Raw genomic sequence first — 14,244 nt, forward strand, 5'->3', positions numbered from 1 at the left:
GGGTAACTGAGGGGTTTTAACTTGGTGTTGATTATTTCAATGCATTTTGAATAAGAAACTCTTTTCCATGTTAATAATCTAACCCTTTCATATGTTATTGATTTTAGTTGATGAAGGAGTTTCCTCTGCTCAGCATGTTCAACATCCATGAAAACCTGTTAGAGGCTTTGTTGGAACTGCAAGCCTATGCAGATGTCCAGGCAGTCTTAGCAAAGTATGATGGTAAGTTCATCTATACTTGTATTTTCTCTGTATGGTACATACAGAAGCAATGTTTCTAAGTCAAACTCTTAAAATATAGGAAACATTGTAATTAAGGTGATTGGCATGAGCTTCTCAGATCCCCTTTCACAGTCCTTAATCCAAAGATTAAATGTTGTGTGTGGTTTCTGCCAAGCCCTGCTGAATTCATTGTACAGGGTAGTGGAACTCACTAGCAGCTCTTCAGTCCATCCTTTGCTTCCTGTTGATGTTAAAGAACAGCTATCTAGGTCCTGCAGACTTTCTGTTGCATGCTATTCAAACCTTGTCTGAAGGAAGGATTATCAGTTCTCTTGTGGACTTCTCTATGAGTGTTAACTCTGTAGCATACAAGTGCTGTACAAACGTTAATTGACTTAACTTCATAGCAGTCTAGTGAATAGCAGCCTTCATGTCTTATGGGGAGAACTTGGAAAGCTTGGGAGACTAGGTGAACTTTTTTTACTCATTTTCAGTATTTGTCAGTAAGCATTGGTTTATGCAGCATTACATCACTATTTTACGTGATCACAGCTCCTGCTGACTTCAGCTCTAGCCCTTTGAACTCAAATTCAAGACACCGGGGTCTCAAATAGAGAAAGGACAGAGTAAGAAGCACCAGCTGGCATACTTTGTTTAGTTAAAGTTAAATAGGTATTCCTTGTATTGTGTAGAAAATTTCTGACAGAAACAGGAATACCATCTCATTCTTTTGAGCAGCGTTCATCGACCTGCACGGTGCCAATCTTCCTGCAGTCCCTGGCTTACTCCCTATCCACATTCCAATTTCTGCAACAAGTGAATCAGGAATCCTACAGCCATCGGTTTCCAATTGTGTTACTACCCACTTCAAAATAAATAATGATAATTTTTAATGAGGCTAACAGTAGACCATTGGCTTGTTACTGACGTGATCATCCTGCCACATGTCAGACCCCTGCAGTAGACTGTGGCAGACCTGAGGTTATTTAATGAAAGATAAATAAGCAGCTGATTACAGGCAACATTAGTGATAGTCACTGCTACCAGTCCAGCCTGGAATGTTTTCAACTTTGGAAAAAGTCATATCACTCTAAGCAGAGATCAGAATGTCACCCAGGCCCTTGAGGACTACCACCCAATAGCAGTAATGAGTCTCAGATACTTTGTGGTTGTGCTTAGTCTGGTTGAGGAACTGTGGTAACATCCGAGTCTTTCTTCTAACTTCTTGTATTTCAGTAATTCCTGTGACACAGGTGTAGATCCCCATGGGCTTATTTTGGCACATTAAGAAGGAAGTAAATAGAAATGCCCATTTTTATGCCCCAGGCACTGCAGGATGTTAGCACCTTCTAGTTTTTACTGTTGTTATAATAGTCCTGGGAGATAGTAGAACTGTGCAGAACAGAGAATTAAGCCATGACCTCCCAAATCTCAGACTAAACTCTTGTGCCAGCTCTACTTTTGCATACTAAAGCACTGATCCCTAGTGTTGATACCATGGTGGCACTTTGTGTCATGGAAGTTGATAAAACTTGCAGGTGTGTTTTGTTTTCTCAGAGGCATCTGATACGGTGAAAACTGATGCAGATGTAATGGATGAGGCTTTTTAAAACAAAATTCTTATTTTGTTTGAACCCATGCAATTTCAACTCATGCTTTGCCATATATAAACAAAGGTGTGTGCACACACTAGGTATGCAGGAGGACTCAGCAAATGCAGGCTTAACCAGTATAACCCTAACAGTTCATGAGTCTCAGAAGGCCCATCTCAGGGAGTCCCAGCTCATTTTAGAACTCATCAACTTCATGTGTTGTAAGATTTATTGGAATATAAAACAATGAACTCATTTATACTTTCCTATCTGCAGTTTCTGTTGGTCCCACTCCACTGCCTTTTTCTTTTTTTTTCCTTTTTTCTCTTTTTTTTTTGACGAAGAGCAAACCTGATTTATTGTATTTTGATAACATATGAACAAATTATTTCCTTGAGCTCTCTGCCCCCACCCTGGGCTAAAAAGTTGGATCAAGTTATGCAAAACCTCAGCCTCTGCAAGCAGACACACTGCTTTACCAAAAGCCATGTGTTAAATTGTGTTTATATTATGTACCTGGCAACAGAGCTGATGTCCATGCTCATTATTCATGGAAAAAGGGCCTCATTAGTGGGACGCGTGCACTGTTGCTGAGCTACATCATTATGGTTTCAGAGTTCAGTGTCTGTCAATAGAGTGCAGATGACCTAATTACTCTTGAATTCTGAAAAGATTTTTGGCTCTGATTTAACACATATCCATGCTATTTACAGCAGAAATAGTTATGGCTGCTGAAGAGACTTGATGGAATAAGCTTCTGGTAGTCATAGTAGATAAAGTTTCTCTGCTCCTCTTCCTTTCCCTTTTAAATGGGTTGTTTTCCAGTGGAGTAGGTCTGCTTGTTGTGATGCTTAGAGCAAAGGATTTATTAACTTCCCTGGGCAGCCAGTTGCTTTGACTGTTACTATCTGGTAACCTGGGCACTGTGTGAAAGCTCAGACCTTTCGGGCAATTGAAAATCAGATATAAAAAGAACAGATGCATTTAGTCACAGTGATGCAATGGTTCCTCCCTAAACCTGTCCTTTCCTTTTTTTTTTAAATTACACTGTTTTCCAGTGAGCCTGTAAGCCTTCTGGTTTGCAGGAGGAACACCTTATACAGATTCCTTTTCCTTACACACTTGCAAAGAAGCAGAATGGCCATGTCAACATGTAGACAGAGTCCCAAATTCAGAGTTAATTTGAGAAGATAATTTAGACCAAAGGATACATAGAAAGAAAGTGGGTTTTTTTAAAATAAGGAAGGTCTTACTCTGCTCTAGGCACAGACACTTTTTTATTTGGCAATGGCTTACTTCAAAGAGTCCCACTTTAAATTAATGTCAAATCACAATGCAGGCCTTTGAAGAAATAGAAACGGAGTCTTCTTTGTCTTGGAATACTTTAAACTTAGTGAAATCCAAACAGGTAATGCTGAGAAATTAATTATCTAATATGTAACATATTAAGGGCTACTCTCCTTTCTCCAGTTCCCTTTGGTCCAACAACTTCTTGTCCTTTCAGACTTGTGATATGAGTAAACTCTACTTACATTGACCCTGAAGGCATTCCTTTTATAAGAGTTGGGGATCGATTGTATGGTTGTATTAGCTGTGGTCCCCAGGGGTTTTGTGTGTATGTATGTATTTGAGATGACAGCTCCACTCCATCAGTTTCATTACTTGCCATGATTATTTTTGGTATTTTTGAGAAGATGTTTTACTTGGTGGAGCTAACTAGGTAGATATTCTAAGAGCAAGAAAGCATTTTCTTCTGAGTTAAAGATGGAGTAAGTGGCAATAGGGAAGCATCCATTACCTCATGCACACTATTTTATAATTCTTGTATTTCATTGAAAGAGACCTTAAGAGAAAGTTCCTTTTACTTAAGATCATACCAAAGCCTAGTATACCTTCTCCAAGAGATGCAAATCAGGTAAGGCCTCCAGTTTGCATAATAGCAGTATCAAGAGAATAGTTTGTCTCTTTTCCTAATAACATCTTTTTCAGCTTCTGCTTCAAAGAACTAGTTTCTTTCCTCCATGTCAAAATCACTTGTCACTTCAACTAGGTCCCTGCATCAGTTCTGTGTCTGTTCATACCATCTGGTCTTTCTCTCTTCTTTTTTTCTTTTGCCATATGATTCTGTGGGGGGTTTTGTTTCTCCTGCTTGTGCAAAAGCACAGAAAGTCTAAACTAATTTTACTGATCTTGGTCTTTCTGATCTCCTATAGGAGAAATAAATCCTTCCCCTCTATATGCATTTAGGATTGAACTTGGTCAAATCAAAGGGGGTGATACCTGCCTGGTCACTGAGAAAAGCCTCTCATCAAGAGTTGAATATGAAGCATTTATAATGAGCAGTGACCATCAAAACCTTTCCATAACTGAAGACTTTAAGTTTTAGTTGTGGTTATGGAAAAATAAGCACTTCTTGTTTGTGCTGAAATGTGTTTCCCATCCTATCAGGAGACAAAAATCCAAGCTTTAGCATACACAGTGGCTATATGTTTGTGTTTAATTGGGGTGTTTCCCACTGATGAGGAAGAATGTCAAAAGTACAGAGAGTCATAACTGCTTTATTTTCCAAGCACAAAGTAAGCGTTAGATCATTGTGTTCGTATTTTTCTCCCTCCAGCATGTTTTCTACCACGTTTTGTGGAAAAATGCAATGACCATCCTCATGGGAGACAATACTACAGGATATTAGATGTTTTTAGACAAAGTGTTTTTCCCCTGATGTTCAGCTCATGCTTTCCTTTACTGAATTCCATCCCATTGCTCTTGCTTTTAACCATTTGTATCAGTTTAATTCCCCTTCTTCCTTAATGTTTGTGTCATTATAGGTGACTGCATCTCTTTTCTGTTATCAGTGATCCAGCCTGCACATACTTACTTCCCAGAGCCTTTTCAGTCTTTCTCATAAGCAGTTCTTCCTACCACCTGTACAAGAGCTGACAACCTAGCCTGCAGGTGTGGAGAACTGGGGGCGTGCTGTGCTGACAGGGCAAGCGTTGGCCTATCACGTAACTGTGAGAGTCTACAGACAGGCTGAGAGAGAGAAAATCAGAGCTGGGGTTCACCCCCAAACTGTAGCACAATATATGCCCTGTATTCCATCATTTTTTGTTTTACCTCTTGTCATAACTTCTTTGAATTTGTTGCTATAGTTTCAGTTACATATTTGGAAAATGTGCATGATTCCAACTGAATGTAGTCTCTCTCCAGTGCTATATGAAGAAGAACTAGCAGTTTGACTGGAAGGAACCTACTGTGCAAATAATGGCCCCAGATCTGCAGCTTATTTCAGCAAATATTTAAGTCCTATTAATGCTAATGAAAGTATTTACCTATCTGAAATTAAGCTGATATAAATCCATATTGTTGATTTGGGAATAGCATACACTATGGGGTAATTTCTGATTAGTGCCTTAGATTTTGCATTTATTAATGACAAAAACAAGTGCAACGTGCCTGTCTCTGTATTTAGGTTCTTCTGATGATTTGGACAGGGGATCTTGTACCAGTCCATATCCAAATTGATAATTTATTGTTTTAGTTGATATTTTAACAGTAGACCTTGTCACCTATTTAGATGATATATAGCATGTTCTGGATATCCTGAATCAAAGAAGTAGCAATATTCTGGCACCAAGTCTCTATCCAAAGCATCTTTCCATTAGTTCACTCCCAGAAGCAACTGCTTAAGAAGCAACTGACCAGTAAGAATTCACTTTCCCAACCCTCCCCATAACTGACTGGGGCTAATCAAAAGAAAATGATCATAAATTCAGACTAGATTATTTTTAATTCTGTTTAAAGATACAAGCAGTAAGGATGAAGGAGAGCCTTTTTTTAGATTGACACATCAGTTCTTATTAGGCAAAAACGCCCTGATGGTTTTGACAACAGAATAGCAGGCACATCTTTCAGCACATCGTGGGAGCTCCTCAAGTAATCACAGGAGGGTGGGAAAAAGTACATGTGAATATACTTTGCCAGATGGCTCACAAAGCCGGACACAGTCATTTATGAAAAACTTCACTTTGGTTCCTGACAGAAGATGTATCTCCTAGGGCTAGTTGAGACTTGATTCCCTTGCTAAATTCAAGCTGTAACCATACATAATCTTATTATTCTTTTCTCTAAAATATGAGGGTCCAGTTTTGGAGACGAAGCCTAAATTACATGAGGATTTTGAAGTATTGTAGTGATTGGACCAGAATATAACCAAATACTTATGTTCTAATCCGGAGCAAACAAGAGGCAAAACACTTTTGGAGGGAAGTGGGCATGGACCTACTGAGGGCTATCTCCACAGCAACATAAACATGAACATTTGTGTGTATTTATTCCATTGCCAGGGGATTGTAGGTATTACCCTCAAATAACTGCTGCTTGCTTGTTAGGAGCATAATGCTGGAAGAGGCCTCATGGGTGAGTCAGGTTCCCCGCTGTTGCATTCACTACTTATATTACCCCTTCCACGAGCTGAGCAAACTCCATCCTAGATTGAGTGATTTTGTTTGCCCCACTATTCTTCCTGGAAATCTGTCTCAGAAATTCACTTCCCAGAAACCTTCTTTTCTCCAGCCTAAACCTAATTCAGAGCTGTTTGTTGTTTCAACATTATCCCTTGTCTAAGCACCCCCTTTGCTTTCCTGGTATTCCTTGTGTGAATGCCTAGGAAATAGCTCTGTCTTCTCTTAGACTTTATTTAATTTGGATTGTTGTAAAAAAACGATCAGTCTTTCTGATTACTTTTGTTGTTCTTGACCATTGGTGATCAGATTTGAACACAACATTCCTTGAGAAATCCCATTTATTCTGCAGGAATGACCCAGGTGTTGGACCTGAGCCTTACCTCACCACATTTCCCTTCCAGCAGCTGATTGTGGAGCATTCTGCAATCTACATGCACAGATGTGTCCAGCTCAGGAGCATTTGCTGCTTACTAGAATATGTGGCTTTCTCATAATGATGGTTTGTTTTAGTATATTTAACCATGCACCAAGCTCAGTTCCTACTGTATGATATCTTAATCTCATAGTCAAAAATTGCAATATCCCTCACAACTTGGTCCATGCAACTTCCACTGAACATGCTCCATTCAAGTGCCAATGATCTCAGGCAGAAACCAGCCTTTATTCGTGTGATTTTCGTGTTTTGAGTGGTCTTATGCTTAACATCATGGGTTGTTAATGACTGAATTGCCATTCTTTTACTGTCATTCTGGCTTTTGCTGGCATATCTGCTTTCTTGGATGAAATTGAGTGGACAGCTTTCAACAGCATAACAACTGTTTTTTCCTCTGCTACATCAGTTATACTTTCCAGACCTCTTGTTTTCTCCTAGTTCTCAGCTCCATTAAACAGATAGAAAAGTAAAATGGTGATCTCACTACATTATTTGAAGAAGTCCAGGCAAATGTTCTCTTCTTGGTCTCTTTATTATCTGTGGAGTTTGCCTTTTGCCTGGGAAAATGTATTCCCAGGGTTTTTTAGGTAGATGTCTTCTATGTCACTCGTGCAAAATTTTGTAAAGGTCAGATCCTGAACCAGTGTTTGAACTGATGCAGGGGGAAATATTTCCTATGAGGTAATGGTGCCTTGATAGACCAGAGAAACACTTACAGGTAAGGGGAAAATAAGGGACTCTATTGACCAGTTGAAGACATTATAATGACAGCGTATCACTGGCTTTCTTGGATTATTTTTTTCTTTTCCACTACTCTACCTTTCATTCCATTTATGATTTGATGAGGAAGGCTTAAACTGAAAAACAGAGACAGGTACGTTCCAGTAAAGGTCATTTCTGTTTACTGGAAATAACTTTTAATTCCTAATGTTAAGGAAAACCTGGTATAAGCAGAGTTATTGAAGGTGCCTGTAAATATTTTCTCCTCCTATCATTGAAGATATGCTCACATCTGTGTCTGTAGCTAGCTTCTATTAATGGAGTAATTAACATATCTATCACCCAGACTGCTTTGCATGCTGTTGATTTTAATTACTTTAGTCACTACAGTTACATACTTCAGTAAAATTGCAGTTGGAATGTATTACACAGGTGCTTTCAACGAGAACTTCACATCTTATACTTGAAGTGCAAGTGCATGAAAAGACAATAGAGAGGATTTAACAAGTAGTGTTTTCAGAGTGCCTTGGTCATTTGGGCAGCGTTTGCTGTCTAACAGAACAACATTCTGCTTGGCTGCTTGGTTGTTAGTAAGCGAAGGGTGGTGATCACTAAGATACAACTTGCTTGTCCTCTTCAACTCCTTTTTGGAGCCCTGTCTTGCAAGGCACTGGGGTTCAGTAAATCACAAGTTTCTCTTAACCCAAAAGTTACTGAGCTGTAGGGTAATTTCATCTTCCTAATCAACTTTAATGACAAACAGAAGCATAGATAGCTTCTTGGAGTAGTCAGATTAGCTGCTCTTCACTTTTACAGAGGACCTAAGCCAGTGCCTTGTGTTTACCACGCTGTGTATTTGCTGCGTACTGTAAGAAGCTATAACATTGCAGTGTGCACAAGTGTTTGCAGAAGCCAGACTTCAGGGGATGTTGTTCATTTGTGGGTTTGTTTGGGTTTTTTTCAATTAGCTGTAATCTTTAACTTTTTAATGCTGGAATATTTAATTCCCGATGTATAGCATGTGTCTGCTGGGTAGATTCCCAGTGTGGAAGTCAATTCCTTGCTGTAACAGCAGGAACAAATCTATAACTCCAGTCTGTTAAGCAGAATTTCTCTCTACCTTTTGGATGCTTTGTGCTAATCTGCTGGTGGAGAACAGGTATAATTTAAGTTGAACAAATGGGTTGAGTCAGGTTTATGTCTCCCTGCATAAAAGGGCCAGAGACTGGTGACTGTTTTGGTCCCAGATTTCCTTAAGAGGCAAAACACCTTATTTTATTGTTGATCTTTAACTGCAATAAGTCTATTGGTTGTTTTCTTGTAAGTCAAACCTATTATAACTTAAATAGCTGTCTTAACTTGTATAGCTGCCACATATTAGACAACTGCTTCTGAGTGAAAACAAGAAGAGTGAATAGATAGCCCTCAGCTATTACTTAGATGTTTTGTGAACTCTGGAAAGATTCATGTATTCCAGGTTACTTACACATTTATGTACAAAGTGATGAATTCTTTCATTACATTTCTGTCACGTCTCTCTAATGAACCCAGTTGCTGCTTCAGTGGCGGTTCCAGTGGTCATTAACGCAGGTTTTAAAACCTGTAGATTGGATGGAAATTTAAAAATCCCCATGACACAGGACTACAAGTCCCAAGATCAGAAAGTATTCTGAATTCATGTAATGATTTTGTCTGTGTTATGCATACTCTGAAGTATCAAACACTTTCCTTCTAAAGACTTTTAAAACTTTCAGATGTTTACTTTTTTCTTTCTTTTCAACAGATATAAGCTTACCAAAATCAGCAACAATATGTTACACAGCTGCATTGCTCAAAGCCAGAGCTGTCTCTGACAAGTAAGTGCATAAGTACCACTGTCCAGAAAAATTCCTGATTTAACTTGAGATTTCTCTCAGCTGAGCCCACACCCTAACAATCTGCTGGGTTAGCAGGAGAATTCAGTCCTGCAGTAAATTCATAGCATTACTTTCTATGTAAGAAAAATTTGTAGTGTTCTAACATTGCACTGCAAATATTACAGAAGAAGAAAAGAAGAGAAATAGCATAAATTCAATTCTTGTTTCACTTTTACGTATACTGTCTGGGTGAGCTTTCACTTCCTAGATAGTATAATGAAGATGCAACTAAAAGGTGTTGTGTGGCTGAGCAACTTGAAGTGTGTATAAACCTGTCCGTAAAAAGGTAATAAATAAATGTGGATACACTGGTAGTAATGTCATTTTACAGGTGTTTTCAGAAAACTGCTCATTTACTTAAATAGTGGTAGGTGGATTTAGCATTCTTATGTCAGGGGTTCTGAGAGGTAGACGACGTTCATATTTTTAGAGACACAAGTATCTGCTCATTCCTGTTACGGTTTTCTTTTGGGTCTCAACCTCCCAAGGTGCTGAGCACATCTGCTTGATGCCTGTGGCCCTGAGAGCACTGGCCCGCTGCGAAGGGGTGCTCAGCCCCTTGTGAGATGGAGCTCAGAAATCCCAATTCTGCTCTCGGGTGCCTTCACACAAATCCCAGGCAGAGTTGTGTCTGTGCACCTGAGGGTCGAATGCTCCTCCCTAAAGTTGGAAAGCAAGTAGAGTGGAAAGCCATTTTCTTGACTGACATCCTGACAGTTTTTGCTTTTAAAGTGTATGTACACATCAAGATCTAAGTAATTTTCTTTCATTCTTTTTATCCTGTAGATCGCCAGTACCTACTGCAACATCTTTCCTCCCTACACAGCGACTCCAGCTTGGGAGGGCAGGGCTAAGGTTGTCACAGCTTTCCCTGTGGTGTCTGCCTGCCAAGTACAGCTCTGGAGTTAGCCGTGGGGTGTGAGGTGAGAAAGAGATTGCATGGTCTGGTTTTTCATTCACTGGGGCAGGTGATTTGCCCACCGTTTGGGCATGCTACCCTCAATGGTGCTGCGGCCAGTAGACCACCCGCTACTGCTGCTGCATCGTGCTTCCGTCCCAACCTGACCCAGGGGCATTGGGTTGGGAACCTCCCTAAAACCTCCCCCAAACCTGTTTTTAATAGAAACCCCCCCAATGATAATTTGGCATTGGTTTGGGGTTTTTTTTTCTTTTCTTTTTTTTCTGCAACTTCACCCTTGAACATGCCCCTTAGCAAGGTGCCTAGAGCTAATTTAGATTAGTGACAGAGAAAGGACTGTTTGAACTGACTTTCTGCCATGATTTAGATGCAAACATGCTTTCCACTTCTGCTGGGTTATTCATTGGCCTTGATGTAATAGGTCATTCAGAGTTTCCACTTGCTATGGAAGTTTGGAGAGCATAGGAAATTGACTCAGTTTGGTTACACGGGCCCATGTTCTAGATTCCTTTTCTGTCTTTTTCTTACTTGCATTTCTGACCTAATGTGTTTGTTTCTTTGTTTTTGTAGATTTTCTCCAGAGGCTGCCTCAAGGCGAGGGCTGAGTACTGCAGAGATGAATGCAGTAGAAGCTATTCACAGAGCAGTAGAATTTAATCCACATGTGCCAAAAGTGAGTATGGAGAAAGCACTGTTGAAGTTTTAATACTGCTGGGAACCTAACTCCCAATTTCTGTGTTAGATTAACAAGTGATAAAGTGGAAAGGGGAGCAAAAAATGGGAAGGGAAAGAAACAGGCAGTATGCATAGGTTTTTTCATTTGGTATTTCACATTCAGTGTGTTTCACTGTGAGCCATGCAACTTGAAATCTTAGTGGAAGTCCAGTCCTCCTTGTGAGTAACAATTACATGGTGGATTGCAGTGGTAGACACCAGCAAAAGCTACACTGGAGAGCAAAACCATACATAAAGACAGATTATTATTTACCAAATAGCCATTAAAGATCTTCTAATTCAAAATAGCATGTTTTATTTGTTTTGATGATTACATGTAGGAATATGTTTTTGGCATGCTGTACAAAGGAACCTATGTTTGGAGTTCATGGTGTGCTTCATATAAGTTGCATTAGTAATTCCTTACGCAGCACCCTGTCATTAAGTTCTGAGAATGCAAAGCTCAGAGATGAACAATTGCTGAGAACTACAAAGTAAGAAAAGGGATTTATGTTCTAATTCCCTAATCCCTTCTCTAGATATGTATCTCAGCACTAAGACTGTTGCCCAGGGGCTACAAAAGGCTCATGTATTTTATTATTTCATCACCTGATACTCAGTATCGTAGCCTGTAAGTTCGTTGTAAAGGCAAACAAAAGACAGAGATCTTGGAGATCTGCCTCTGAACTTCACCCCACAAACCTTTGGGCCAGCATTGCCCTTTGAAAGTAAGCAGCCTCCGCTGGAGAGCAGAAGGCTGGTGTGTGTTAATATGTGGAGTCTATGCATCAGGTACTGCTGAACACCAAGTCTGGTCAAGATCAACCCCAAACTCTTCCATATGTACACATGGATTGCAGAAAGTTAATTCTCATGTGTTGTAGGAATTAAATATTTTCTCTGTGAGCTGTATCTGTTATGCCAACCACTAAATAGCATGGTTTAGCTATCAGAAAGTTGTTTAATAAAATCATCTAGGCTTCTTCTACAGGCAGTGGAAAGAAGGAACTATCTTAGACATCTCTAGACAGACTTTCCCTCCGAGGTGCCTGTTTCTGCATTGACTATGAAAGGAGCAACTATTTTCCAGTAAAAGCCTGATTTTTAGACAACAAGATTTAGGTGAGATGAGTCCCTTTGTATTATTAGCTGATCTTCTATTTTTGTGCCAAGCTATAAAATGAAAACATTAAATGAAGTTTGGTTCCAGGAGTGCTTCTGTGGAACTCTGTCTACTTTCTTCCATCCCAATGGTTATTGCACCAACACAACCATTGATGTTTCTCTTCTGCCTGGTTGCCTGTTTGCTGTCTGTTTCAGTCCTGTTCTGGTGAACCTTTCTGGATGTTATACTGAAGCCCTGTTAGAGTATTCTGTCCTCTCTGTCTAAAAAATTATCTCTCTTGCCAAGCAAAGATGCCAGTTCAGCTTGTGGTGAGCAATCCTTAGAAGTCTGTTCCATTTTCATCACTTTACCTCCATGCTTTTGATAGTTCTTTAAATCAGAATCTTTCTTAACAGTTCACATACTAATGATTCCATATTAACAGATACAGTTTCCCTCTCTTGGATGAAAGGCATTGCATTTACTTCTTTCATCACTGGATCACTTTCTGAGTGGGGATTTTTTTTTAGCCTTAATGCAGTTATGCTACTCTGGCCATTTCTGGGACTGGTTCGTTCACTGTCCAGGGACAGAGATCCTGGCTGCAATGTCCTCCACTCCTGTACATGCTTCTAATGTCCATACTGCTGTTGTCTCCATGTTCTGCACTGCCATGAAACTCAGGCCAAGTCTTCATTTACTACCTTTTGTCTTGTTCTTTTTCAGTTTATACTTAAGAGCTTGCTCTTCTTTGGTTTGACTTTCTTGGCAAAATCTACCTTACTGTAATTTGTGGCAGTTGCTCCATAACCTCTGTACTTCCAGACTTCCAAGATCCTGCTTTGCTTGTATATCAGTACTGTCATTCATTGCTTGTCACCTCCTTCTCACTAGCCAGCTTCTGTTCAGCTGGCTGTTCAATACAAGACTGAATCTCATTTCTGGCAAGTATCCCTGTGTGTGAAATGCAGATTGTGGCTTATTTTCAGTACTTTTGATTTAAAGAAATCCCAGTCCTCTTCCACTTCAGGTTCCTGAGCTTTTCCAGTCAGTTTGCGTTGGTAATTGATACCCTCAGTTTTTCAGTTGTCATTTTGAAACTGAAAACCTTTCTGCAAAATATAAATTATCAAGATAACAAGGCAGTAACAGGAGCAAACTCTGGGGGTTTTTAGTTCCTATTTTAACAGTAAAACAGTGTAACCTAATACAGATTAATATGCAGCACTGCTGATTTCACCCTACTTCTTTCTGCTATTAGCTAAAGAACATTAATGTGGCAAAAGTATATTTTGTATTTTAATTTTATGCACAGTATGGATATTACACTTCAATTTCCACTCAATTAAGTCATATCCAATTTGTTCTTAATGAAATGGAGATGAGTTTTAGCAAGCAGTATCACAAGAAATCTAACAGTGCAGCTGAACTTCAAAGCTTCTTTAGGATTTAAACAACTGCTAAGTTTCTTCTTCAGACTGAGGAAGAAATAAATTACAAAGATGACAAATTATTTAAAGCATCTGCAGAGTTCCCAGCAGAAGCCTTGAAAGCAGGGAAGAACACTATTAAAGATGGAAAAAATGGCTTGATACGTTTCTAGTTTGTCTCAAAAGGAGATTTTACCATTTTCAGTGCAAATCACTAAAAAGATTGTTCCTAGATATGAATTTTCAACCCATTTCACTGGAAAGAACAGATTTTTTTCTGATATGATTCTGAGACAAAAGGAGCACAGGGGACACACACTGAACACTCTGAGAGATGCTGCTGAGCTGGATTTAGGAAGAAAGGGTGAATGGGTCTCCTGTTGTGACCCAGCGCAGGTTTGTGTAAAACAACCATGGGATTCTTACTATGCTGCTGATTTTTCCCTAGGAGATGATGGCCAGATTGCAGCCCAGTGATCCATAGTGATGTTGCAGAGGTCAGATACACTTCTTACACTTTCTTTTGAGTGTAATCTAAAGATGTAGGAACCCCTTAAGAAGAAGCACTTTAAAAGTCCCAGATTCCATCTTTACATAGAGGTGAGAAACGCTGCACAAACCCCCTACCTTCCATGTAGAAGCCAGTGTGTGTGTGCATGGTTCTGGAGTCTTCTCAGTACCTATGTCATGAAGATGTTGGCATCTGGTTTCATCAATTCTAGATGGCTAC

The 14,244-nt window shown here is 39.6% G+C and overlaps 1 protein-coding gene across 1 annotated transcript in view; it reads left to right on the forward strand.

Annotated features, from left to right (window-relative positions):
- Window positions 1–14,244, forward strand: part of ST7 (suppression of tumorigenicity 7) — a 151,402-nt gene that overhangs the window by 117,997 nt on the left and 19,161 nt on the right. Inside the window, exons 9-11 of the mRNA XM_084262696.1 lie at window positions 108–222; window positions 9,214–9,286; window positions 10,836–10,938. Of these exons, the coding sequence (XP_084118822.1) occupies window positions 108–222; window positions 9,214–9,286; window positions 10,836–10,938 (291 nt within the window). The remainder of the gene's footprint in view (window positions 1–107; window positions 223–9,213; window positions 9,287–10,835; window positions 10,939–14,244) is intronic.

This window comes from Gallinula chloropus, assembly GCF_964237585.1.
Source record: "Gallinula chloropus genome assembly, chromosome: 1".
In the NCBI taxonomy this organism is placed as follows: Eukaryota; Metazoa; Chordata; class Aves; order Gruiformes; family Rallidae; genus Gallinula; species Gallinula chloropus.